The sequence below is a fragment of the Dipodomys merriami genome, unplaced genomic scaffold (genome assembly GCF_024711535.1).
Source record: "Dipodomys merriami isolate MVZ:Mamm:240054 unplaced genomic scaffold, mDipMer1.0.p SCAF_2, whole genome shotgun sequence".
In the NCBI taxonomy this organism is placed as follows: domain Eukaryota; kingdom Metazoa; phylum Chordata; class Mammalia; order Rodentia; family Heteromyidae; genus Dipodomys; species Dipodomys merriami.
Genome location: NW_027203381.1, coordinates 59246522 through 59273280, shown reverse-complemented (window position 1 = coordinate 59273280; position 26759 = coordinate 59246522). Strand labels below are relative to the sequence as shown.

General features: G+C 39.3%; 1 protein-coding gene across 7 annotated transcripts in view; it reads right to left on the bottom strand.

The window, feature by feature from the left end:
* Positions 1 to 26759, bottom strand: part of Map3k13 (mitogen-activated protein kinase kinase kinase 13) — a 160669-nt gene that overhangs the window by 29110 nt on the left and 104800 nt on the right. For all 7 annotated transcript variants that reach the window (XM_070029748.1, XM_070029752.1, XM_070029750.1 and 4 more), the window contains 6 exons: positions 22592 to 23151; positions 15030 to 15213; positions 8325 to 8516; positions 5581 to 5739; positions 1415 to 1573; positions 43 to 151 (listed from right to left, as the gene is read on the bottom strand). In XM_070029748.1, coding sequence (XP_069885849.1) covers positions 43 to 151; positions 1415 to 1573; positions 5581 to 5739; positions 8325 to 8516; positions 15030 to 15213; positions 22592 to 23066 — 1278 coding nt within the window. In that variant the 5' untranslated portion in view covers positions 23067 to 23151. The remainder of the gene's footprint in view (positions 1 to 42; positions 152 to 1414; positions 1574 to 5580; positions 5740 to 8324; positions 8517 to 15029; positions 15214 to 22591; positions 23152 to 26759) is intronic.

Sequence of the window (26759 nt, the reverse complement as noted above, 5' to 3'; positions counted from 1 at the left end):
TTGACTGTTCCCATCTGTGTGTTCAGTCCCTCTCTGGCTTACCTGAGACTTGAAGTAAGTTTCTTGCGGAGTGGCAAGTACATCTGCAGATGCAATGTCTAAATGCATGAGCGTCTGCCGGAACGAAGGCCGGTTGCGGGGTTTACTCTGCCTAAAGTGTAAAAAAAAAAAGACATGTTTGTGCATTTCCAAAATTGTGTCCAGGAGGATGAAGCTCTTATTCTATTTTATGAAATATTTTTAAAAATTTGTTTTTCAAACAGTTTTGCTGTCCTGAAAGGCAAAAGAAAAATATATTTAGGAGATCCTTACACTGATGTAATGGAAATTTACCTTCAGTGACCTTTTTCACTGGTAAAATAATACAGCTCTCATTTGCTAAAGCCTACTATTTCAAAGGTCATATCAGATTCTTCATTCATACATTTTGATTGCAACACAATAACTCCAAGAAGAAAGGCTATCTTTATTTTATAGATGAGAAAACTGGTATTTGGATGACATGCCCCAAATTATAATAATTTTTATTTTATTTATTATTTTTTGGGTCCAGTCATAGGGCATGAACTCTGGGCCTGGGCGCTGTCCCTCAGCTCTTCAGCTCAAGGCTAGCTCTCTACCACTTGAGCCACAGCACCACTTCCAGCTTTTTTCTTTTTTCTTATGTGGTGCTGAGGAATCAAACCCAGGGCCTCTGGCATGCAAGGCAAGTGCTCTACCACTGAGCCACCTTCCCAGCCCCTATAATAATTTTTAAAAGGCAGAGCCAGTATCTAAACCCAAGGTTCTTAAAGTGCAAGGCTCTTAGTCTTTCCACCACTTGTGTGTAAAAAAGTGTCCTCTCTCTCTCTCTCTCTCTCTCTCTTTCTCTCTCTCTCTCTCTCTCTCTCTCTCTCTCTCTAAGTAATTCGCTTCCTTTCTGTTAATCTTGACAGAATTGTTTTTCTGAAGGGTTCCTGCTTTGGCCAGGTGAATTGGTCCTTGCTAATTACATTTTAATTACATACATCATTTTCCTCAGCACTTTAATTAAGCTATCCTGTTAGAGGTTCCTTGACTTTTAATTACTTCCTGTTAATTGAGCTGCATCCTTTCACAGATTGTCAACCTGAACTCAGCCAATATGAGCAGAGGGGCAGGGCCTGCTGGGTTAAGGAGCAGCCTGCTTGATCTATGTGCTTGCTTACCAGATTTTTGGTGGATGGTGCATCCTTCCCCAGAAGTAAACCTTGCCTTGTTGAGTTCCTTTCGAGTTGGGGGTCTTTATTCCTATATGACACCCCAACATCCCGAGCTATTTCTAACAGGTGATTTACTCCTAAGACACATTGTAGACCTCTTTGCTGTTTTAGAGCCATTTTACATATGCCTTTGAGAAAGAAAGTAAAGAAAAACATTGGAAGAAATATCTTACCAGGTCTGTTTCATAAGGATTTTGAATCCATCTGGACAAGTGGAAGGAACTGGGAGGTGCAAGCTATTGCTTCCAACTCCCCAAATAATGGCTGATGAATCTACATCTTTGTAGGGGATCTCTCCTGTCAGCAGCTCCCAAAGCACCACACCAAAAGACCTACAGTAGTACCAGGAGCATGCATAAAAGACATTTCAGAAGGACTCATTTGTACTTCAGTTCTTTATTCATTTTTAATCAAGCTGACATGTGCACCTAGCTTGAAAATTTTAAATTCAACTATAAGGAAAACAGAAAAGCAGAATAGATCTATGAAAAAGAAAACTAAGAGAAACAAATACTGGCAGATATTACAACATAAAGTCTCAGTAAGTAACAATGGCTCATGAATAGATAACCACGCTAATGAACCAGCATAAAAATCCAGAAAGAGACCAGATACATATAAGGATTGAGTATATAATTAAGCATCATCAACTGCTGAGTGAAAACTGCTTGGTTAATAATCACTGTTGGGACAACTGGAGCAAGCTAAGGTGAAGAGAAGCTCAGAGTTACAGAACTGCTTAGCATACTCAAGACAGTGAGTTTGGTCCCTAGTACTGGAACGAAGACACACACACAAACACACACACACACACACACACACACACACACACACACACACACACACACACACACACACACACACACACACAAAACTGGATGCTAGTGGCTCATACCTATATTTCTAGCTACTCAGGAGGCTGATGTCTGAGGTTCTCAGTTTGCAGCCTAGGAAAGACAAACCTGAGTGACTTATCTCCAACTAACCAGCAATAAGCCAGAAGTGGAAATAAGGCTCAAGTGGTAAAGAACTAGCCTTGAGTGAAAAAGCAAAGCAAGGGTGTGAGGCCCTGAGTTTAAGCCCCAGTACTGGCGCACACACACACACACACACACACACATACACACATACACACACACACACACACACACACACACACACACACACACACACACAAAATAAAACAAACCACACCTTATCATGCATCAAGATAAATTTCAAATGATTCACAAAATTAAGAATAAAACCATAAAAATCTTGACAGAAAATGAAGAACAATTTTAAAATAATTTTAGAGAGATAAAGGCTAAGGAAATCAAGAAGCCATAAAAATGATAAATTTCTTAAGTGAGAAAATCCAACATAATGAAAAATCAGTTAGAGGCTGAGATTGGGAGGATATTAGTTCATGGCTATCACCAGGCAAAAAGTTCACAAAACCTCATCTCAACCAATGAAAAGTTGGACTTCGTAGCTGTTATCCCAGTGTAAGAGGGAAGATTTAAGTCCAGGCTGGTCAAACATAAATGCAAGACTCTATTTGAAAAATAACAAAATCAAAATGAGATGAATATATGGCTCAAGTAGTAGAGTGCCCCTTGACAAGCATGAAGCCCTGAAACTCTGAGCTGACTAATGACAAGACCCAGTTGTGCACACTTGTCATCCCAGCAATGCAGGAAAGCACAAATAGAAGGATTGCAGTTCAGGCCGGCCACACATAAAGTGAGACCATCAGCGGAAAATAACCAATATTTAAAAGGCTGGTGGAAGCCGGGCATCAGTGGCTCATGCCTGTAATCCTAGCTACTCAGGAGGCTGAGATCTGAGGATCATGGTTCAAAGCCAGCCTGGAAAGTCTGTGAGATTCTTATCTCCAATAAACGGCCAGAAAACCAGAAGTGGTGCCGTGGCTCAAGTGGTAGAGCACTAGCCTTGAGCTGAAGAGCTGAGGAACAGCGCCCAGGCCCAGAGTTCAAGCCCCCCAACCAACAAAAAAGAAAAAGAAAAAAGGTGGGTGGAATAGCTCAAGTAGTAGAGTGCCTGCTGGCCAGTAGAAAGGCCCTGAGTTCAAGCCTCAGTACCACCAAAAACTCCACCAACCAAACAACCCAAGAAACAGAAAAGTAATCTCTTTATATATAAAATACTCATACTTGATAATAAACATTAGAAATTACAACAAAAGGATATAAGCAGTTCACAAATAAGAAACTGCAAATGATTCTTAAGCATATAAAGTAACAAATAATAGGAGGAAATGAAAACTACATCTAAGATACCATTTTTTACCAATATGACTGTCCAAAATCCCACTTTGGGGCATTTACCCAAATGATCACAAACAAGTCCATACTAAAGCTACCAGCACAACTGTGTTTATTACAGCATTATTTACCATAGCTAAGATCTGGAACCAACCCAGATGCCCCTCAGTAGATGAATGGATCAAGAAAATATGGTATATATACAATGGAATTCTATGCCTCCATCAGAAAGAATGACATTGCCCCATTTGTTAGGAAATGGAAAGACTTGGAAAAAATTATATTAAGTGAAGTAAGCCAGGCCCAAAGAAACATAGGTCCCATGGTTTCCCTTATTTGCAATAACTAGTATATCTCTGAGACAAGCAGAAATGGTCAGAAAAGTTGATGTTAGGCGAAAATAAGGACTCAAATGTTTTATTTTTCTTTCTTGCTATTGTTTCTAACATATTTATAAGATATTTATTTGTTGCTTTGTATGTCCCTCCCCCATGGTATAACCCCTGTTTTCACTGTATTTAATGTTGGTATAATTTGTGGAGGGGAAGGGAAAAAACAAATCATTTAAATAGGGATACAGGTGGACCTATTGCAACAATGAGATGTACAAGACGGTATGTCGAAAAATGAACTTTACAACTTTGGCTTGAGGGGGGTGAGGGAGGGGAAGGGATAGCAAGAGTTGTGAAACAAAGGAGGGGACAACAATACTTGATAAGAAATGTACTCATTTATCTTGCCCATGTAAGTGTAACCCCTCTGTATGGTATTTTCACAATAAAAAATTAACATATTTTATTGAGAGACTGAGAAAATGCCCTTATAAACTTCTGGTGGGAACATAAATTGGTATAATCCTTAAAAATGGAAACTTCAGTAATTATCCAAATTACAAATGATCTCATTCCTATTCAGCCTATTCATTATGCTGTTATATGCAATTTTAACACTTGCTATTATTTTTGATAAAGCCTAAAATTTAATTGCTAATTTTAAGGGCATAATAAAAGCAATTACAGGGGAAAATATTAAGAAGACTTATATCCTGAGAAGAAAAGTTGCTAAATAATGATGATGATGATGATGATGATGATAAAACTTAATAATAATAATAATAGATAATAAAGCATAGCCCATAGGAGCACTTAGTAAAAAGGTAATGTGCTTACACATCCCAGATGGACATAGAGGATACAATTGTGACACAGCAACAGACATTACTTATGTGTGCGATGATGGTCTTCAGTCATCAAGATGGTGGCTCATGCCTGTAATTCTAACTATTCAGGAGGCTGAGATCTGAGGATCACAGTTCAAAGCCAGCCCGGGCAGGAAAGTCTGTGAGACTCTTATCTCCAATTAGTCACTAGAAAACCTGAAGTGGTGCTGTGGCTCAAGCGGTAGAGCGCTTGCCTTGAGCTGAAGAGCGCAGGGACAGCGCCCAAGCCCAGAGTTCAAACCCCACAACCGACAAAAAAAAAAAAAAAGAATAAAGTTGTTTTTTATTTTTGTTTTGTCAGTCATAGGGCTTGAACTCAGGGCCTGGGCTCTATTCCTGAGCTCTTTTGCTCAAGTCAAGCACTCTACTACTCTGGTCACAGCACCACTTCTGGGTTTCTGGTGGTTAATTGGAGGTAAGAGTCTCACGGACTTTCCTGCCCTGGCTGGAAAGCAGGGCATCTGTGTGAATCAATAAAACACTAAGATCTCAGCCACTTGAGTAGCTAGGATTACAGGCATGAGCCAGGCATGTGCCTGGCTAAGAATAAGTAAGTTTTATTTAAAATATTTCACTAAAAAAGATGAGAATTAAGTAATATATTCCAGAAAGAGTTCTATACTACATGGTTACTGAAGTAATGTTTCAGTTTTCCAGAAAGTTCTTCATGTTCTCTGATTTACTAACTGGATTCTCATTCTAATCCCCTCCCCGCCACCCACCCTCAATCTGTCTTATCACATATCACACTGGATGGTATCTTATGAGGCCAAAATCAACCATAAAAAATCTGGGAAGAAAAAAGGTGAAAGTGAGAAAAGGCTCTCTAGTTGGTCCAGAAGATGCCACTCACCAAATATCAACTTTTTCAGAGACAGGTTCATTGCGTATCACCTCTGGTGCCATCCATGCAACTGTGCCAGCAAAGGACATCTTGGTACTTTTATCACTGAGTTCCTTAGATGTACCAAAATCTGAAATTTTTACTGCATCTGTGTGAGTCACTAAAACACTGAAAGAAAGAAAGAAAGAAAGAAAGAAAGAAAGAAAGAAAGAAAGAAAGAAAGAAAGAAAGAAAGAAAGAGAGAAAGAGAGAAAGAGAGAGAAAGAAAGAAAGAAAGAAAGAGAAAGAAAGAAAGAACACATCCAAATCATTAGTAGTCATCATCACCATGATTCTGAAGGCTAGTAAAGATTTTGTTTACTACCTTCTACTCTACAAAATTCAGCTAGCAAGTTCCAATGTCCTGGAGCCTTCGCTCTGCACTAGACACTGCAACATGGACACTGGTAGGCAGCTGAGCAAGAGAGCTTTTAATACCCTATCTCCATCCTTTGCTGTGAATTTTACCAAGTTACTTTAACTCATCAAAGCTCATCATCTTCTCTCTCTAATAAAATGGAGACAATTCAGGTTATAATGTTTTATATGCAATTCAAAAAATGCAACAAAGCTCTCAAAATGGTTTACACATAATTTTTCACATGCTTACGGCAAAATAACTTCAGCCTATTGATTGTGTGTATATTTCATAGGGTTTTGCTAAAGGTATGTTCATACGGATGATTACAGGATTTAGCTCCAGATTTACAAGCTGGATGTCAAAGGAAATGTACTGGGTAACCTTTCTGAAACCATCTCATTCCCAAGTTTTGGATAAGGGATTGTGGACCTATAATAATGACTTAATAAAATTTCAGTCTCAGCCAATCTATTAAAAAAAAAACACATTTTTTTTTGTCAGTCATGGGGACTGAACTCTGGGCCTGGGTGCTGTCCCTCAACTCTTCAGCTCAAGGCTAGCGCTCTACCACTTGAGCCACAGCACCACTTCCGGCTTTTTCTGCTTACGTGGGGCTGAGGAATGGAACTCAAGGCCTCATGCATGCAAGGCAAGCGCTCTACACTGAGCCACCTTCCCAGCCCAAGAAAAACATTTTTAAAAACATTATTTAAACCACTCAACTAAAATCATGAACAGGACCATGACACTAATGATTCATTACACTAAAGGGCTAATATGAGGTCTGGGATTTCATCAGTGCTGATTAGGGTGAAAAGGAATAAATCGAAGCTTAAGTAAGTTCCATGCAAGTCATGCTTAACTTTGTTTAGGAATTAATCTGAAATGCCTATTGGAACCAACTTTTTTTATTCCTTAAAAATAAATACATATCCAAAGTACTGACAGCCCTACATACTACTAGTCGGGTTCAAAAGATCTGGGTTTTAAGTTCTAGCCTCCTGTTTTTCATATCTACAAGAATAATGATATTGTCACATCTATTCTACTTTTGCCAGAATCCAAGAAGATGTGATAAATGGATATAAAAATGTTGCAGTGGGTGCTGGTGGCTCACACCTGTAATCCTGGCTACTCAGGATGCTAACATCTAGGATTGAGGTTTGAAGCCAGCCTGGGCAGAAAAGTCCATGAAACTCTTATCTCCAATAAATTACTCAGAAAAGGCCAGAAGTGGTGTTGTGGCTCAAGTGGTAGAGCATTAGCCTTGAATACAAAGAGGCTCAGGGACAGCACCCAAACCCTGGGTTCAAGCCCCAGGATCGGCAAAAAGAAAAAAAAAAAGATGTTGTAAACTATGAAACTGTTAGGCAAATTCTTAAAAATTTACTACACCAAACCAACCAGTAATAGAAAACAATAAAAATAATGCTTAAAAAATAGGGGGTACAGGGCTGGGTAGAGTGTTTACCTTGCATGCATGAGACCCTGAGTTCGATTCCTCAGCACCACATAAATAGAAAAAGCCAGAAGTGGTGCTGTGGCTCAAGTGGTACAGCACTAGCTTTGATCTGAAGAGCCAAGGGACAGCGCCCCAGGCACAGAGTTCAAGCCCCATGACTGACAAAAAAAAGGAGAGGGGGTACATGTAAACAATCTATTTAATCAATTCCTTTCTTTCCTTCATGAAATTTTGGGAATTGAATAAATACATCTCAGAGTGGTTAGTTATCAGTTACCAATTAATTATTTTGAAAGAGGAGATTACTAGAACAGCTCTGTTGTTGTAATAACTATTTTCCTTAGAGCTACTGTGAACTGAGTAACTGTTGATTTCTTCCTGCTTGGACTCTCAGAACTTCAAAACCACATCTTTAGTCCATGTCAAACAACTGTACAGAATCTTATGGCATACATTCTGTGAACAAGTTTTAGTCCTAATATTTTCACTTTCTTTGACCCTGTTTCTTATTCACCCATTTTTATCCTGTTGTATACATTTTTAAAACTCATCAAAAATTCATTTTGAACACAGTAGGGAAATGAACCAATCTTCAAGTAGGAAGTCTGGCATGAATTATCTGAACTGATAAAAGTAAATACCTTAGAGGATAATGAATTTTACTTCACAGTCAAAACTTTATAAGCAACAAAACAGGAAAACTAGTGCATGTATCCGAATGTACCTGCCATGAAAATAACAGTAATGCAAAGGGGATGAAAATAAAAATTCCCCACTCTGTTGACACAGACTGAACTTGAATTTAACTCCAACTAAGGTAGATAAAAATTCCCTATTTTAAGAAACAAAGCAAAAAAAGGTAGAAAAGAAAAAGTTGACTCCAACACTCACTTAGGTGATTTGAGATCACGATGAATAATTTTATGCAGGTGTAAGTAATTCATTCCACTCGCAATCCCTGTGGACCAGTCTACGAGCAGTCGTGGGGTGATCTTCCTGCCAGCTCGCAAGACTTCGTAAAGCTGTCCGTGGGCACAGTATTCCATGATGATACAATAACAAGGGGCCTGGGTACACACCCCCCTTCCAAGAAAACATAAACATGTACAAATACATACAGATACATAATATTTATTAAGAGTATTTAGGGGCTGGGACTGTAGCTTAGGGCTAGAGTGCTTGCCTAGCATTTATGAAAACCTGGGTTCGATTCCTTAGTACCACATAAACAGTAAAGGCCAGAAGTGCTCCTGTAGCTCAAGGGATAAGAGTGCTAGCTTTGAGCAAAAGAAGCTCAGGGACAGTGCCCAGGCCCTGAGTTCAAGTCAAAAAAAAAAAAAAGAAAGAAAGAAAGAAAAGAAAAGAAGTGAAGGAGGAAGAGGAGGAGGAGGAGGGAGGAAGGAAGAAGAAAGGGGGAAAAAAAGAATATTTAGGTAGGACCAATTCTTATCCAAATGAGCTTGTTTTTTTTTGTTGTTGTTGTTGGGCGACTTGAACTCTGGGCCCGGGCACTGTCCCTAAGCTCCTTTTGCTCAAGGCTAGCCCTCTGCCACTTGAATCACAGCTCCACTTCCAGCACTTTCTGTGATTAGTTGGAGGAGATAAGAGTCTCACAGCCTTTCCTGCCTGGGCTGGCTTTGAACCATGATCTTCAGAGCCTCCTGAGTAGCTATGATTACAGGTGTGAACTATTGATGCCCAGCCCCAAATGATTTTAAAACTTCATATAGAAAATAGTTCTTGAGTCTTAAGTTAGCTTTAAGATCTATATATTTCTCTGTTTTGCATATAGACAATTTTTGTTTTGTGCTCTTCAGTCCAGATATCCACATGTTGTGCTGTGCCTGATGGTTTTATGTAGGACCATGGAGTCTTGGGACCGAGTATCTATTTTTTATAAGCTGGAGTAGTTTTACTGAGTAGTTTTAAAATGTTAAGAATAATTTAATTTTTTTCAATTTAAACAAATAGAAAGTTTTATATATAGTTTATAGAAAATTCAAGCAAAAATACTGCTATTTTACTTATTTGTTGAATTGCTTTTTGGTATGGGACTGGGACTCGAACATGGTACTAATATTTTGACTCATTGGTTAGTGCTCTAACAGTTGAGACATGCCTCCAACCTCATTTATTGAATTTAAAATTGCTCAAAGCTGATGACCATTAAACAATAAAAACCATCTTTCTGTCTTATATAATCTTTGAAAAATATTTTTGTTTAGAATAAAAGTAGGGTTATATTTTGTACATCTATATAGTCTATATTTCCATCTATTTCTGCACCTTCTGTAAAGCCTTCCCTAATTATGTCAATCCCTGATTTATTCAGTAGCCATGATTGTGTGTGTGTGTGTGTGTGTGTGCTCGCATGCGTGTGTGCGTGCGTGTGTGTGTGTGTGTGTGTGTGTGTGTGTGTGTGTGTGTGCCCAAAGGGCTTGAACTCAGGCGGGGCCTGGGCACTGTCCCTGAGCTTTTGAGCTCAAAGCCAATGCTCTATCACTTGAGCCACAGCTTCGTTTCTGTTTTTGCTTTTTTTGTGGGATTTCTTTTGGTGCTTAATTGGAGATATGTCTCTTGGACTTTCCTGCCCAGGCTGGCTTTGAACAGTGGTACTCAACTCTCAGACTCCTGAGTAGCTACAATTACAGGGGTGAGACGCTGGTATCTGGCTAGCCATGAATTTTTGTTGTTGTTGTTGTCAGTCATGGGGTTTGAACTCTAGGCCTGGGCACTATCCCTGAGCTCTTCAGCTCATGGCTAGTGCTCTACCACTTGAACCACAGCACCACTTCCAGTCTTTTCTGTTTATGTGGTGCTTGGGAATTGAACCCAGGGCCTCAGGCATGCAAGGAAAGCACTCTCCCGCTGAGCCACCTTGAATTTTTTTTATATGCACATTTTCTCTGCCCATATAGATTACAAACTCCTTGCAGAGAAAGATCTTTGAGGTTTTTTTTTTTCATTTTCTTCCATGAGGCTTTGGGGTTCATAGCAAATCTTTGACAAATTTAAACTTGACCTCAACTTTCATAGCTGGAAAAGATCTTCACAATAAAATATGCAGAGCATGGAGTAGGAGGAATGACACTAATATGAAAGAACATCTCATAACTTTCAAGCATGTTTATGTGTTTATTTGTCTTTGTCCCCAAACCACTGTGTAATGAGTAATTTTGATTGCAAATTTGATTGGATTAAGAAATGCCTTAGAAGATTAGCAGAGTACATTTCAGGGCATGTCTGTGGTGGCATTTCCAAGGACAATGAGATAATGAGGACTGGCCTCATGAATGGATAAATCCTTTGATGGCTTCAAAACATATTCTTACTGGGAGATGGTGAAGAGTGAGAGGTGGGGCTAGCTGGGAGAAATGGGTTGTGGGGAAAGTGTCCTTTGGGGCTATGTTTGGCCTTGGCTTCTTCCCTTATTTTTCTCTTTCTGTTTCCTGGCTACCATGATGTGAACTGTTTTATTCTACTATGCTCTCCTGTCCACCGAAGAACTGATGTCTCTGTACCTGGAAGCCAAAATACATAATGTCTCCTTAAGATGTTTCTGTAAGATATTCAATCACAGCCCTGTGAACACTGACTAACGAAGGTTGTAAAATAGATTATGACCTCTTCTACTTTTATAGGGAAGGCTCAGCGTACAAATGACTTGTCTTAATCAGAACTAGTTCATACTACTAAGTGACAGAATTACACTGGAACCCAGTCTAACTCAAAACCTAGGCTCCTTCTTCTTGCTATACTACATTGCCTCCTTCTTAGCTTTTAAACTTCTACATAGGCAAGAATATCCATGATTCCTATTACACATATATACCATAAGGCATTACAGTGCGAATAAGCATAGCATTTTCACAGTTTTGTACTCAACATGAGAAGAAAAATGATTACATGTAAATTTGCATCTTCTATCTCTTATGCTTCTCCCTTTGAAACTTTCTAGAGATTAGAATATTATTTACAAGACATCTAATTAAAGTCATCAGCCAGCTACCAATTCATGTCCTATCTCTTAGGCTGCTCTAAGTGATGAAAGAATTTGGATGCCATGGCTTGGGGTAATGATCATGTGAAGGTCTTGTAACAATAACAGGTTATTAATTAGTCCTAATTTTCTTGCCACAATGGACCTGTCAAATACCACCAAGCCCTTTCTACATTCTCCTACATTCATTTTCTCGGCTACCTGAATTTCTTACCCAGCCAGTACTGGGGCTTGAACTCAGGGCCTAGGTGCTGTCCCTTATCTTTTTCCCTTAAGACTGGAGCCCTGCCACTTGAGCCACACCTCCACTTTCAGCTTTTTCCTAGTTAACTAGAGATAAGAGTATCAAAGACATTCCTGCCCTGGCTTACTTTGAACAAAGATACTCAGATCTCAACCTCCTGAGCAGCTAGGATTACTTGAGCCATCAGCACCTGGGAAAAACAAAATCCAGGTTCTGTTATTTGACTTTCAGGAAAGCTCAGTAAAGCACAATTATACACCAACTATAAATAGGTACTTCAATTAGAATTGCAGAAATCACGAGTAGATCAGGAATAATGTCATGTGCTTAAAATATTAAGATAAATATGGTTTGTAGGTACGCAGTAACTTACTCAACCAGGTTTTAATTTGTCATACAAACAGAGTCAAAAAGGTTCTAATAGTGATAATGTTATGAACTTTTCATTTTTCTTGACTGTAGAAGGAGAAGCAATCATTCCATCAGCTCTGTACTCTGACAAGGCTTTTCAGCTGCTATAAATACCAGCTCTCTAATCACTTCTAATTGCTTGCTATCTTTTCTTCCTTTGGCATTGAATTTTATTAGGAACCATCAGGATGGGTTTTCTTAAAAGACTACTTTCAAAAATGGAAAGAAAAGAGTCTATAGTATTCTTATCTCGCATTTCCCTTTCTGACATGATTCTTACTAAATTCCAAAGAAGCTGTGAGCACAGAAGTCAGTATCCATAGAGATGTTTTAAAATTCAATCATGTCCTCATATCTTCCAGACGGTCTTGAATGTGATTCATTGGCCAAGCAACACATGGCACAGATGGCTGCAAAGATAACACTGCACAATGACCCAAGAGTGTGGTGTAAGGGGCAGGGACACAGTCTCACTATTGTTTTCCATGTAGAGGTAAAGACTGTTCAAGTACAGTCAGTCTAAAGAGCCGGGCACCAGCACAGCCATACTGGCTCAACGATGCCTAGGCAGGTGGGGAGGGTGAAGAGGGTGAGGTGGGAAAAAGACTGGAGGAAGGAGGAAGAAGCAAAAGAAAGAAAGGAAAAAGAAAGCTTTTCACTTCCTCACCCTCTTAGAATATATTTCGACTTTCTATTACTCACAGTATCTTTCTGGAAAGCTCTCTTGTCTGGGACACACAGCCGAATCATTTTGGGAGGTCAAAAAGCCATGCTAATCTATACAAAGTTCCTTGAACTGCCTACTAATCTGAGTTCAAAAGTTCTTGGTCCATTCTTCCATTGAGGAAGACATAGCATACAGGAAGTATGATCATCTCAGTGAAGTAAAATGAACAAAAGATGATTTCTTGTCAGGGGCCAATGGCTCATGCCTGTAATCCTAAACTACTCAGGAGGCTGCGCTCTGAAGATCAAAATTTGAAGCCAGCCCAGGCAGTTAAGTCTGTGGGACTCTGATCCAATTAACCAGCAAAAAAAGCTGGAAGTATAGGCTCAAATGGTAGCACACCAGCCTTGAGCAAAAAAGCTAAGGGACAGTGCCTATGCCTTGAGTGTAAGCTCCAGTACAGGCACCAAAAAAAGTGGTCTTTCCATTAGTCTGTCTACTTAATCATCCTGTTAACTTCTGAAATTTATCATCTTTGAAAAATTATAATTGGTTTGTATAGGATTTTATTTTAGTCACTCATCCTCTGAGCCCTACCAGGACAACCAATGGATAGTATTGTAATCACAGTTAAAGCTCTCTCCCATATTCTCTTTCCTCTGGTCTAATATACAAGCTGATACTTTTCTTCTTTTCCTCTTAACCCTGGTCACAGTCAGTCTTGTAAGGGATTGAAATTTTAATATGCATCTAACAAATCCATTTGATAAAATGGATTTAAATTCATTTGATAAAATTTCTATCTTTACTCTGGGGAAAAGATTTCAACAAAGACAATCACATGACATTTTTAGCTTTACAGTTAACAGTTTTTCAGAGAGAGGATCCCTCTTGGGGCTAAGGGAGAAAGTTGCTCCTAGTTTAGGAAAGGGGAAGTTGTGGGTTATTTCATTTTAATTATGGCTTCGTTGGCTATACTATTATACAGGAATGAAAAATAGCACCAAATATACCAAAGGCTATCATTTCCAAGCTTGCATACCACTAGAGCCATGATTCCTATAAAGACAATTAGCATTCATCTGACTTTTGGCCTATGGAAACACTTAAAAGGCTTGTGAAGGAGGAAACTCAAGATGTTCGGCAAAGAGATTACACCAGTTAGAACTCAGTGTTTGGTAACTTCCACAAATTTGTGTTTGATTTTCCTTTTTTTTTTTTTTTTTTTTTTGGTCAGGGCACTGTCCTTGAGCTTCTTTTGTTCAGGTAGCACTCTACAATTTGAGTCACATTGCTACTTCCAGGTTTTTCATGTTTTTTTTTTTTCTTTCCTGTTTTATGTGGTACTGAGGAATTGAACCCAGGGCTTCATGCATGCTAGGCAAGCCCTCTACCACTAAGCCACATTCCCAGCCTATTTCTCCTTTTTTTTAAAAAATTAGGGATCTTTACTACATGTTCATACATTCTTTAAAGCAACCACTTGGTGAAAAGAATATAACAGATACTGATACTATCAAAAACTCCACTGTCATTGAATTTAGAAAGCTTTGTCATTACTAGAAAAATGATATAACAAAACCTGAGGCTATAGTCTAAAGGAATTTATCCTAAGTTAATATTTAAGAAACAATGCTAATGAAAACTAATAACTGTAAACCAGGGACTAGTCATTTTCTGATTACTTTGGATGTTAGCTTTTGTCATTTTTGTTCTTGTTTTCATTCAATCCTCTCCTGTACCAGGGCTTAGTTTGCTGGGTTTCTTGTTCAAATTTGAAACACATCTCCAGTCCAGCATTTTGTCAGATAATCAGAGATGGAGTACTGTGGACTTTTCTATCGAGGTTGGCTTCAAACTAAGATTCTCTGGGTCTCAGCCTCCTGAGTATCTACGATTACAAGCATGAGCTGCTAGCACCTGGCTACCTTAAAAAAAAAACAAACCACCTGAATTTTAGGATGTTCACATGATCCTAAGTGACCTGTGATGGTCCATTGACAAACGAAGGTGATACAGAAGACCTGACTGCTTGGCAGGGATCCACTTCCTTCCTCCCTGCCTTATACACATGCTTTCAGTTCAGCACACACTCTTGCAAAATGAACTCCTACATAAAGAAGATGCTTAAGACTCAAGCACAGTACTAAGTTTATCAAGTGTCTGGGAAATACCTTTCAAACCAAGAAATTATGTGTATATTATTGAGAGAAAGAAAACGCCTCCATTTCTTTTTCTTTTTTCTTTATTTTTATTTTTAAAGCCTTGACCTACTTGAATGCGATGATGTTAGGGTGCTTCAACTTCCTCAAATGCTTGATATCCGTCTCATTCTGCTCTCTCACTTTCTTGATGGCCACCTCTTCAGCTCGGAATTTGCCCAGGAACACAGCTCCCTGGGCTCCACTACCCAGCCACTGCAGCTCTGAGATCTCCTCAAATGGCACTTCCCATGTATCTAGGCACACAAGCAAGAAACAAACTTGACATCTTGGAATTTTTCTCAGGGACCATTATATGGACTGTTCTGAAGGTACCAACTTCATTCAGAATGACCCTACTGTCCAATTCCACCCCAAAATACAACTTTTCTAGGGGCCCTGGTAAGGTAGAACAGTATATTCGTTTGAATCAACTTTTAACTGCTGAATTGAAGCAGTTCAGAGATCTCCAGTATAATCTCCCTTAAACAAAACATTTCCTGATACTCCTACAATGCCACCACCTTACCATAAGCTTGCATATTTTTGGTTTTCTTTTTGTGCTGCTACTGGGCTTGAACTTAGGGCCTTGTGCTCTTGGCTTGGATTGTACCACTCAAAGCTGGTACTCTACCCTCAGCCATATCTTCACTTCTGCCTTTTTTAAAAAAAAAACAAACAGGTTAATTGGAGATGATAATCTCACAGATTTATCTGCCCGAGCTGGATTCTAACTGGGACCCTCAGATCCCAGCCTTCTCAGTAGCTAGCATTACAAGCATGAGCCACTGACACTCATCATCAAGTTTGTACGTCTGGCCCACTTTCCTAATTTCTCTATACACGTTAGGTGTTGTTTTATCCTATGAATTTCTACTTCAGATGCTCAATAATATTCACGTTAGCATTTACCTTTTATAGAGTATGTTGATACCAGAAACTAGCAGAATGCTTTACATGGACCATACATTTAATCTTTACAACAATGCTACAAGCCTGGCCTTCTAGTTCTCTAAAGATGAGAAAACGAAGGCATATGCTGGTTAAAGAAATTCCCCATAGTTTTGTGGCTGGTAATGGCAGAACTGGGCCAAGGAATCCTAGAATCGACCAATCCAGGGACAGTGTTTTCTCCACTCTTCTTTACTGCCTTCTGTGGAGCAGTTGAGAAGGTCCTGGCCACACACATAGTTGCAATAGTTGAGGTTTCTCTTTTCCTTATTATTTAGATTTTTAAAAAAATATTTATTATATTTTTTTATTGTCAAGGAGATGTACAGAGGGTTTTTTTTTGCACTATTTATTTATTTATTTATCTATTTATGTCAGTTGCAGGGCCTGAACTCTGGGCCTTGATGCTGTCCCTCAGCTCTTGAATTCAAAGCTACAGCTCTACCATTTGAGCCACAGCGCCACTTCCAGCTTTTACTGCTTATGTGGTGCTGAGGAATCGAACCCAGAGCCTTGTGTATGCAAGCAAACACTCTACCACAGAGTCACCTTCCCAGTCCTTGCGTAAAAATTTCACAGGGATCGATTTTAAGTAGTGCATTGTTGGTGAATTCATATTGCTGTTTAAAATCCTTTCCTATATTAATTTTTTGACATAAACACTTAGTATTTACATAATAAATAGCATGCTATTTTAAATAAAGCATCTCAAAAAATTCATCCAATGTGCACTTTTAATCTCATGGAATTTAAAGAAGAATGCAATCTATCAATCCTCTTTGGTCTTCTTTCTTCCTTCCTCATGATTTCACTGGGCTTCTTTCCATCACAGCTGGAGCTCTACCACTTGAGCCATGCCTCCAGTCCAGCTTTTTTTCTGGTTAATTGGAGATAAGAGTTTCTCTGACTATTCTGCCCAGGCTGGCTTCAGACAATGATTCTAGATCTCATCTTTCCTGAGCAGCTAGAATTATAGATGTGAGCCACTTGTGCTTAGTAATAGTTTTCATTATAAATGTTAGTAGTTGTTTACAGATTTTCCTAATTGTAGCTGGTGACAATGATAGATATGAATGTATTGGTTTCACCACAATTCTGCCAGCAGTATTAGTAATTATCTTTTGGTTCTAATTTAATTATATGTATGATAGTGTTTTATAATTTTGAACTAGATTAATTGTCAGTGATACAGTGTTTTCACATTTCACATTTGTGCTTTGTATGAATTATCAAAACTTCTTTGTCCAGTCATCTATTTGTGTCTGTAGTTTCCAAAAATTTCAAGAATATCTCTTTGATGCAAATGAGAACATTTTATTTTATTTTATTTGTTGGTCATGGGGCTTGAACTCTGGTCTTGGGCGCTATCCCTCAGCTCTTCAGCTCAAGGCGAGCACTCTACTGCTTGAGCCACAGCGCCACTTCCAGTTTTCTAGTGGTTTATTGGAGATAAGAGTCTCACAGACTTTTCCTGCCTGGGCTGGCTTTGAACCGTGATCCTCAGATCTCAGCTTCCTGAGTAGCTAGGATTACAGGAGTGAGCCAGTGGCGCCTGGCTAACATTTTATTTCTTTTCTTCTAATATTATTGTTTGGTGCTAGTGCTAGATCTTGAACTCAAGGCCTGGGTGCTGTCTCTTAGCATTTTTGCTAACCTGGAACTCTACCACTCTACAGCTTCAGTTCTGGCATTTTGGTGGTTAATTAGATATAAGTGTCTCATGGACTTTTCTGCCTGGGCTGGCTTTGAACAGTGATCCTCAGATCTAAGCCTCCTGAGTAACTAGGATTATAGGCATGAGCTACCAGTGCCTGGCTTAATTTTATTATTTCTATACAAAATGTTTCATATAATTTACATATTTATATTATATAAAATTCTAAATATATTTATATAAATTATATATTTATAATTTCCTTTGTAATTTTCAGTGTCTAGTCTTCTAAAAGCTCTATCTTCTAAAATTTACTATCTTCTAAAATTTATTTGTTAATATTTTTCTTTTTAAACTTTTTTTGGGGGAGGAGTTCAGTCATGGGGCTTGAACTCTGGGCCTGGGCACTGTCTTGCAGCTCTTCAGCTCAAGGTGAGCACTTCTGGTTTTCTGGTGATTAACTGGAGATAAGAGTCTCATGGACTTTCCTGCCCGGGCTGGTGTTTCTCATATCTCAGCCTTCTGAGTAGCTAGGATTACAGGTGTGAGTCACTGGCATCCAGCTTTAAACCTTTTAAAAAGTATTCTTTTTTATTGTAAAGGTGATGTAAGAGGGGTTATATCCATGTGGAATTTATTTTAATATATAGTATGAAAAAGATGCAAGTTAATTATTTATATTGCTAGTTAGTGATTACAAAATAATCCTTTTTTACAATGACTAATGATGGTTATATTATAATTATTATATTATTTTCTAATAATATATTTCTAATAATAATGTCCATTATTAATGCTTAGTATTTTTATAAAATGAGAAAGAAGTCATTATTAAATGTAGATGATAAATACACTTGACATACAAATACTAGCTAATCACAATATTATAATAAAGAATAAAATTCTCCTCTACTAATGGTAGTTCATGCCTGTGCTATGTTCAGGCAAGTCTTAATTATCCATGGCAAAACAAAAGCATTGAATTACCCTGGCAATTCAAGAATAGAGTAGAAAACAATGAAATACTTCCACTATGTTTCTACCAATCTTTTCACTTGAACTAATAATTATCAGAAGTAAAATTGTTTGATGTGAATTTACTCTTCATGTCTCATGGCCTTCTGTCAGTGTCTAGGAGCAGGCTAAGGAGTAACAAAGAGGCAGAAAAAAACCATAATAGGGACATAAATTGGGCACCTGGTAACTGTTGAGTGAGACAACTAAACAAACAATAGAGAACTGGTTGTATTCTCTAGGGTTTGTCCCACACTTTTTGCTGCATTCAACCTTTGCGTTAGATTAGTACTCTTCCTTAGCTGTTAATTTTTTATTTGATTAATCACATGACCATTAACTTTGTATGTGTGTGTGTGTGTGTGTGTGTATGTGTGTGTGCGCATGCACATGTGTGTGCTGGTACTGGGGCTTAAGTTCAGGGCCTAGGCATTGTCCCTTAACTGTGGTCACTATGACTTAATTCCAATATCTACCATGAGAACACCCTCATGCTTGCCTACTTCCTTTCTCTTTTTCTCTCTTTCTTTCTCTTTCTCCTTCCTTCCTTCCTTCCTTCCTTTTTCTCTTTCTTTCTTTATTTTTGTGCCAGTCCTGGGACTTGAACTCTGGGCCTGATGAGTGTCCTTGTACTGTTATACCCAAGGCTAGCACCCTAGCACTCTAGCACTTGAGTCACACCTCTGTTTCCAGCTTTTTATTTTTATTTTTGGTGGTCAATTGGAGATAAGAGTCTCACAGACTCTTCTACCTACTGCTGGCTTTGAAATGAGATTCTCATATCTCAGCTTCCTGGTTGCTAGGATTACAGATGTGAGCCACTGGTCTCTGGCCTGCCTACTTTAAGGAAAATATTTTCCTTTCTTTGTTCAGACATGGCTGTGACAATGTCTGCTTTTTTTTTTTTTGGTTGGTTGTTGGGGCTGAACTCTGGGCCTGGGCGCTGTCTCTCAGCTCTCAGCTCAGGGCTAGAGCCCTACCACTTGAGCCACAGCGCCACTTCTGGCTTTTTTCTGTTTATGTGGTGCTGAGGAATTGAACCCAGGGCCTCATGCATGCGAGGCAAGCGCTCTACCACTGAGCCAACCTCCCAGCCCCACAATGTCTGCTTTGAGACTGCAAACCATTTGGTTGTAGAAGATTTCATTACTACCTTACTTGGCCTTCACTACTGACATATTAAAAGGGAGAGGAGGACATCATTGATTATTTTTAAAACCTAGTAAGAGTTCTGCATAAGTACCAAATATAGGGGCACATCTGTTACATGTGTTATCCTTTGGTCGATTGTGATGCAGGATTAAAGATAAGCTCTTTGATCCCAGAGCAAACAAGGAAATACTACATTTAGTTTCTGGCTGGCAAATCTCTGTGTAGGCGGGCAATAGCACCATCCCTCAGTGGGATGTCCTGCAGTTGGCTAGAGAGCTAAGCACCTGCTTTACCCTTGTAAGAATCTTAAGCTGATCAGTTCTGTGTCTTAATTATTCCTGAAATAAGCCTTTCTGAAAGTTACATGGAAGACAAATTAAATGCAAATTGGTAGAACAATAAAAAATTTGTTTCTTTTAACAGACTTTTAAGTAGGGGTGGCCAGAGAATCTGAAACTTAGTTATACGCTCATTTTGGTTCATATTTTTCTTTCTTTTTTAAAAAATTATTTTATTGTAAAGATACTGTACAGAGGGGTTACAGTTACATGAGTAGGGTAATGAATACATTTCTTGTAGAGTATTGTTTCCCCCTCCTTTGTTGTTCTCCCACTATCCCTTCCCTCCCCCTCATATTTTTTTCTTTCTAAAATTTCCTATTGAGTGAATTAAAACAGAAAATCAGTTAGATTAGAATATAAAGATATATAAAAAGCCTTAAAGCTGGATGGTGATGGCTCATGCCTGTAATCCCACCTAGGAGGCTGAGATCTGGAGGATCACAGTTCAAAAGCAGAGCAGAAAAGTCTCTGAGCTTCCATATCCAATCAATAGCATGGAGATGTGGCTCAAATGGCAGAATGCCAGCTGAGCACAGTTGAGGCCCTCAGTTCAAATCCTGGTACTGGCAAATGTAAAACAAAACAAAACTTGGAAAACCCTTAAAAACAACAAATCATTTCAAGCCAATGACTGCAATGTGGCTAATCATCAGTAAAAATACAACAAACTAAATGTTGAACATTAGGAGAGTGCTTAATTAAATGTCAGCACATTTAGATAATTTAATATTATATGGCTTTTAAAAATATTCCTTAAAATGAGTGCTTATATCTATAGTCCCAGCTACTTAGGAGGCTGAGATCTGAGAATTGAGGTTCAAAGCCAGTCTGGACAGGAAAGTCCATGAGACTATAGTCTCCAGTTAAACACTTAAAAAGCCAAAAGTGGAGCTGTGGTTCAAATGGAACAATGCTGGCCTTGAGCAAAAAAGCTCAGGGACAGTGCCCAGGACTTGAGTTCAAGCCCAAGGACCAGCACAAAGGAAAATTGTTTTTTTTTTCAAATAACCTTTAAGAATTATGCTTATGGTGAGTATAGTGCAAACGTGAAGTCCCAGCTCTTAGAAGGCTGAGGCAAAAGTAGCAAGGGGGCCAATCTAGGCTACATACATAATGAGATTCTATTTGAAATGGAAAATGTACAATTATGTAGTGAAACAATGTTACCCTTTTTCCTTCAGTGCTGAAGATCAAACCCAGGGTCTTATACACGCTAGGCAAGTCTCTACTCTGAGTCACAGCCCCAGTCCAAGATAATATATTCTTTAAACATTAATAGTGGTTATTTTCAAAAAACTAAAGGTCTTAGATCATTTGAATCTTTGGGGGGAAATGCATCTGTATTTTTTCTATTGCAAACATATATTACTCCTGTTATCAGAAAAAGGTGGTTTTAAGGGAATATAGCTAAGTTATACAGACTACCAGGCCCCCATAGTGTCTTTGTTTTGCATGCATAACACTTAGATTGGAATATATAAATATACATGTCATACAATGTTGGGAGTTAAAATCTTACTATTGACAAAGCTAAGATGTGTGTATGTGTATGTGGGGGGGGGGGATACAGTTCAAGGGGTAGAGCACTTGTCTGGCAAGCACCAGGCATTAGGGTTAATCCCTAGTATGGCCAAGAAAAAAAAGCTGTGGGACCTAGAAATTATATGCTTTTTCAGATTAGATATTTTGTTTTGTTTTTTTCTTCAAAATGTGAGCTTTACTCTAAGACAAGAATTCTATCTACTATACTCTACAGCAGTACCATAACCTTCAGGGACATTAACATACGGCATGTGGCACGCTGGCTTATGTCTGATTTTGAATTAGTCCAATGACCTCTCCTCTCCTTTCCTCTCCCTTTTCCTTTTTCATTTCCTTTTCCAGATTTTCTTATTGTAAGAGCCTCTTGAGTAGCTAGGATTATAGGCATGAGCCATCAGCACCTTGCACGAGTGTGTGTGTATGTATTTGTATTCTCATTCTTTTCCCTTTCTTCTCCTTTCCTCTTTTCTCTCTCTCCTTCCTTCCTTCCTTCCTTCCTTTTTTTTGAGCTTGAATCTTGCTGGCCTCAAACTCCTGAGCTTAAGTAATCCTCCTGCCTCAGCCCTGACCATCAGACTAGTTGATTTTATCATAAAAAATATACCCACTGTTTTCATATTTTCACACCGATATTAAAATATTTTCATATTTCATATGATACACCCAAAACATACATGGAAATAGAAAATTTTTAAAAGGAGCTCTAGTGTTTTCTTCTTATGATCCAGGTATGTATTCCACTTTGAATATCATTAGCGTGGATGATTACAAAAGATGGGCTTCCACCAACAAAGGCCCACCAGATGTGACCCTGCTCCATTCAGGAGTTCCTAAGAAACTGAAATGGAGAAGTAATCTGACCCAGTTCTTTATTAATTCATCCACATGTCAAAAGTTATCTAGACGCTGGAGCTGGTAGCTAAGGGGTGGTTATGCAAGGACTCTCTTCCAGGTCTGCGTATCTGGAACACTATAGCTTACCTTGCTGCTGGAGTTTGTAATCGGTGGAATATGCTTTCCCAATGATGTTCCACACAGGTCGCAAGCATCCAAAGAGTCCTTCGAGAAACCCCCCGCTGCCACTGCCCGACCTGCTGAACTGAATCTTGATGTCCTCAGTCCCACTTGTGTTCTCACCATCTACTGTGCTGTTGTTCCCCTGAGACACAGTCACCTCTGCTTCATCTTGTTCCCTCAGTTGAAGAACACTGTTCTCAAACTGGTCCCTGGAGTCCTCGCTGACGCTGGTCAACACTGTTGTGGTGATGGGGCTGCTTACACTATCCACTAGCTCTGCGCGTACCACGCCTCTTTCCGGCTGGTCCTCGAGGAGCTTGGGTAAAGGGTGGTTCCCCATGGCTGCGAGTTCATCTTGTAGGCCAGTGAAGGTCTGGCTTTCACTCACGGGTGAGCATGGAGACGGGGAGCAGCTCAGGTGCTCCTGAGGGCTGGCCATCGTGCCATGAGTGTGGCCCAGGTCCTGAGATGACACTCAGAGGATGAGTAGAGCAGATGTTTGATGTAAGAGAGGGCTCCAAAACCTGGGGGGGAGGAGCAACAAGAGGACATAGACCACTGTTAACAGGTTTATTCCACGAGATGGAATACTGTGCAGGCATAAGAAAAAACATATCATAAAAGAGTAAACTAATGTGACAAAATGTTCATGACATATGAATATATGGGTATATATATATGGGTATATATACTATATATAATTAGCTATAAATTTTAATGTATTTTATTTTTAATTTTTTTTTTTGGTGCTGGTAATGGGACTTGAATTCAGAGCCTCACACTCTTGCTTGACTTTTTCACTCAAGGCTGCTCTACCACTTGAGCCAAGCCTCTACTTACTTTATTTTTAAAGACAGACAAATGTACATCTAATTAGAGACTGGAGGGATATATCTAAAGAACAGTTAATTTTAGGTGGTTAGATTTAAGAGAGATTTAGGTTGTGATCTTCAAAATTTCCCAAGGACTCTATATTACTTTAACATTGATTTTTTTAGCCAAAAAATAACCTCTCTTTCTACAAAGGAAATTTAGTGTACATACACATGCACATGCGCACATGCACACACACACATATACTTGTTATTATAAGTTGTAACACACCCTCCCCTTTGCTTTACTGTCTTATCTACTGGGACATTGCTTTATTTTCAAAGACATCCATTGAACCATGTAGATAAATGTCCTTCTTGTGTGTGTAAGACAATTTTCTGAGATTATGTATATATATATATATATGTATATATATTGTTTTTGTTTTTTGGGTCTGGGCATGGGGCCTGAACTCTGGGCCTGGGCACTGTCCCTCAGCTCTTCAGCTCAAGGCTAGCGCTCTACCACTTGAGCCACAGCGCCACTTCCGGCTTTTTTCTTTTTGCTTATGTGGTGTTGAGGAATTGAACCCAGGGCCTCAGGCATGCAAAGCAAGCGCTCTACCACTGAGCCACCTTCCCAGCCCTGAGATATAAATATTTTTTTTAAAAAAATCGTACTCTACTAAATTTAGGATAACATAACACTTTAAATCTGTTATTTGCTTCTGATTTGTATATCAGCAACATTTTCTCTGGGTTATCTAGCTTCTGAAAATACAGATTTAGTCTAGATTAGCCAAGTCATGCAAAATTAGTCTTAAATTTGTTCACAGTAGGACTAAGAACCTTAAACTGGAAAAATGAAAGAAAAGTAGATGCATGGGATTACATCAAAAGGCTTCTGAACAGCGAAAAGAACAACCTATAGAATGGGAAGAAATACCTGCAGGAATTAAAATCAAGCTCCAAATCCAGACGACCAGTTTCCCTTGCCTTTCTCAGAAGCCTATGGAATCTCATAGGGATGCTTAATAAGATTCAAATGCTGTTATTGGACTTTTTTTTTTTTTTACAAGTCCTAGGACTTGAACTCAGCGCCTGGGCACTATACCTGAGCTTCTTTTGCTCAAGGCTAGCACTCTACCATTTGCGCCACAGTGCCACTTTGTTATTGGACATTACTGGATTGGAGCATTTGATCCCTGTATAACAAAACCAGTGTAAAGAATTACAAATTCTTTGTTTCACAGAGGGAAACTGGCCTAGAGAGAGATATCTATCTACCAGGTTATAGAGCCAGAATGAAATACCAGGTTACTCTCCCTAATCCCTACTTTCTTCAGTACCATACAGTCTCTGGAAGACACAGTTCCCATGCTTTAGAAATTCACAAACTACTTAATAATCACACTGAGGGAATTACTGTCCTTCCCCCATGACAAATGAACCCTATCACATTACACAGAGCTTCCAGCGATGGGAACCTGTTCAGTGCAGGCCGAAGACAGTTTGGACATGAGATGAACATTGGTTGTCAAGTATGTGACAGAGGGAAAGAAATCAAGGAGGAATAATAGCATTAGCAGTGGCAGGGAAGCAAGAACGATCAGGGCATGGGTGAGAGAGACGATGCCCAGAAACAATGAACTAGTGGCCAGTGTTGATGAGCACCATGTTGCACATGTAACTTCTGCCTCCCTACATGGCTCTAAATGTGGTGATAACAAGGCAGGTGATTCTCTTTCAGTGATATCCCTTTAATTGGAAGAGGTTAAGGGGCCTAAAAATTCTAGGGCATGGAGAAATCTAGGCATTTGGAAGCTACCTAGGAATATATGGTTGGAGGGCAGGGGTAAGGGAAAGCTGAAGTCCATTGGTACCACAGTGGCTGTCTGCTGATGACTCCATGCCCCCTACCCCATCCTCCCTGTGCCTGTTCTTTCTGTGCTCGTCTTGAAGCTTTCCTGATCATTACTCCTCATGTGGCTTTCTTACTGGTCACCTGCCACAACTTTGAGTGATCTCATCTTTAACTTCTGAAATAAGGCTCTTCCAAGCCTGTTGACTTCATGGTACTTGGCCTGGCCAACTAGCTAAGCAGGAATTTCCAATCTTTGCCACCAGGCTTCCTGTTGTGTTATATAGCACAAACTGGCTCTCATCAACCTTCAGAATCATGAAAAATGTTGTGAATTTCAGCCAAAACACCTCTTTGTACAGTTTATTCTGTGAAGCAAATATTAGGACTTCATAGTCATGCCTGGCACATTTCTATTTCATTTGCTTTTCTCTTGAGACTGGAATGAGCTCATACACAAAAAGTTTGAAAGCCTCTTTCTAACTGAGTAGAAAGTAGACTTGGCCACACAGGCACTAGGAATAAACTGAGTCCAGACCTCACATACAGCGTGACACTTAAGACACCAGGGAAATCAGGACATTGAAGGGATAGAACTCATCAGGATGTTTTACAGAAGAACCAAATCTCAGAGCTTCAGCAAGCTGAATATGACAACTAACTAGAGAGATGAGTTCCTTCTTCATCCCAGCTCCTTCTACTAGTCTAATTTTTTTTAAGATAGAAATAAGTGGCCATGTTATTGAAACTGAAGAAATCTGCAGCACCTAGATGAGTCTCTTTGTCTCTATGGTCTCAAAAAATGAATCCACCAACATGGGGGAAAGTACAAAATGGCAATAATTATTGAAATTTAAAAGATAAGCAGAGCTCCTGTTAAGATAGAAGGAGTCCTAAGGGAGGGCACTGTTTGGGGTGCCATTGTGCAGGGGTTACAAAAGTGCCTCTAAGAGAGAGCTACAGGACTCCTAAACTCATTGGACAGCCCACAAGCCATATCAGTCTGAAGACCTAATGAGAGGCTCCACTCAGCCTACACAAACTCTCTAGGCATCCTTTAGCCCCTCTGACTTGATTGCCAGTTCAGTCATCAGCCTGTTGTTTACATGCAAGTCTTACATAGGCCATGGACTATGATGTGATGTCCAGGAACCCACTTAAGGCCATAGTGAGCAATATAGAACCTCTACAGGAGAAGCCTTTGCCTTCATTGCTTAGCCAGGCTCTTTTTCTGTTCCCAATATGAAAATCACTGATAATTACAATAGTACTTCAGAGCACAAGTCTAGATGCACAGACGCTCCCAAGGAAGCACAAGCACCCACCTGGAGGAGTGACACTGAACCCCCCAACAAAGCAGTCGAAGGCTACTTGGCTACTGGGATTCAGTTCTACACAGAGTAGGAAGAGGTGAGGTCACCCTCAAGATGTGCATAAAGATGTGCAAATACGTTTCTCA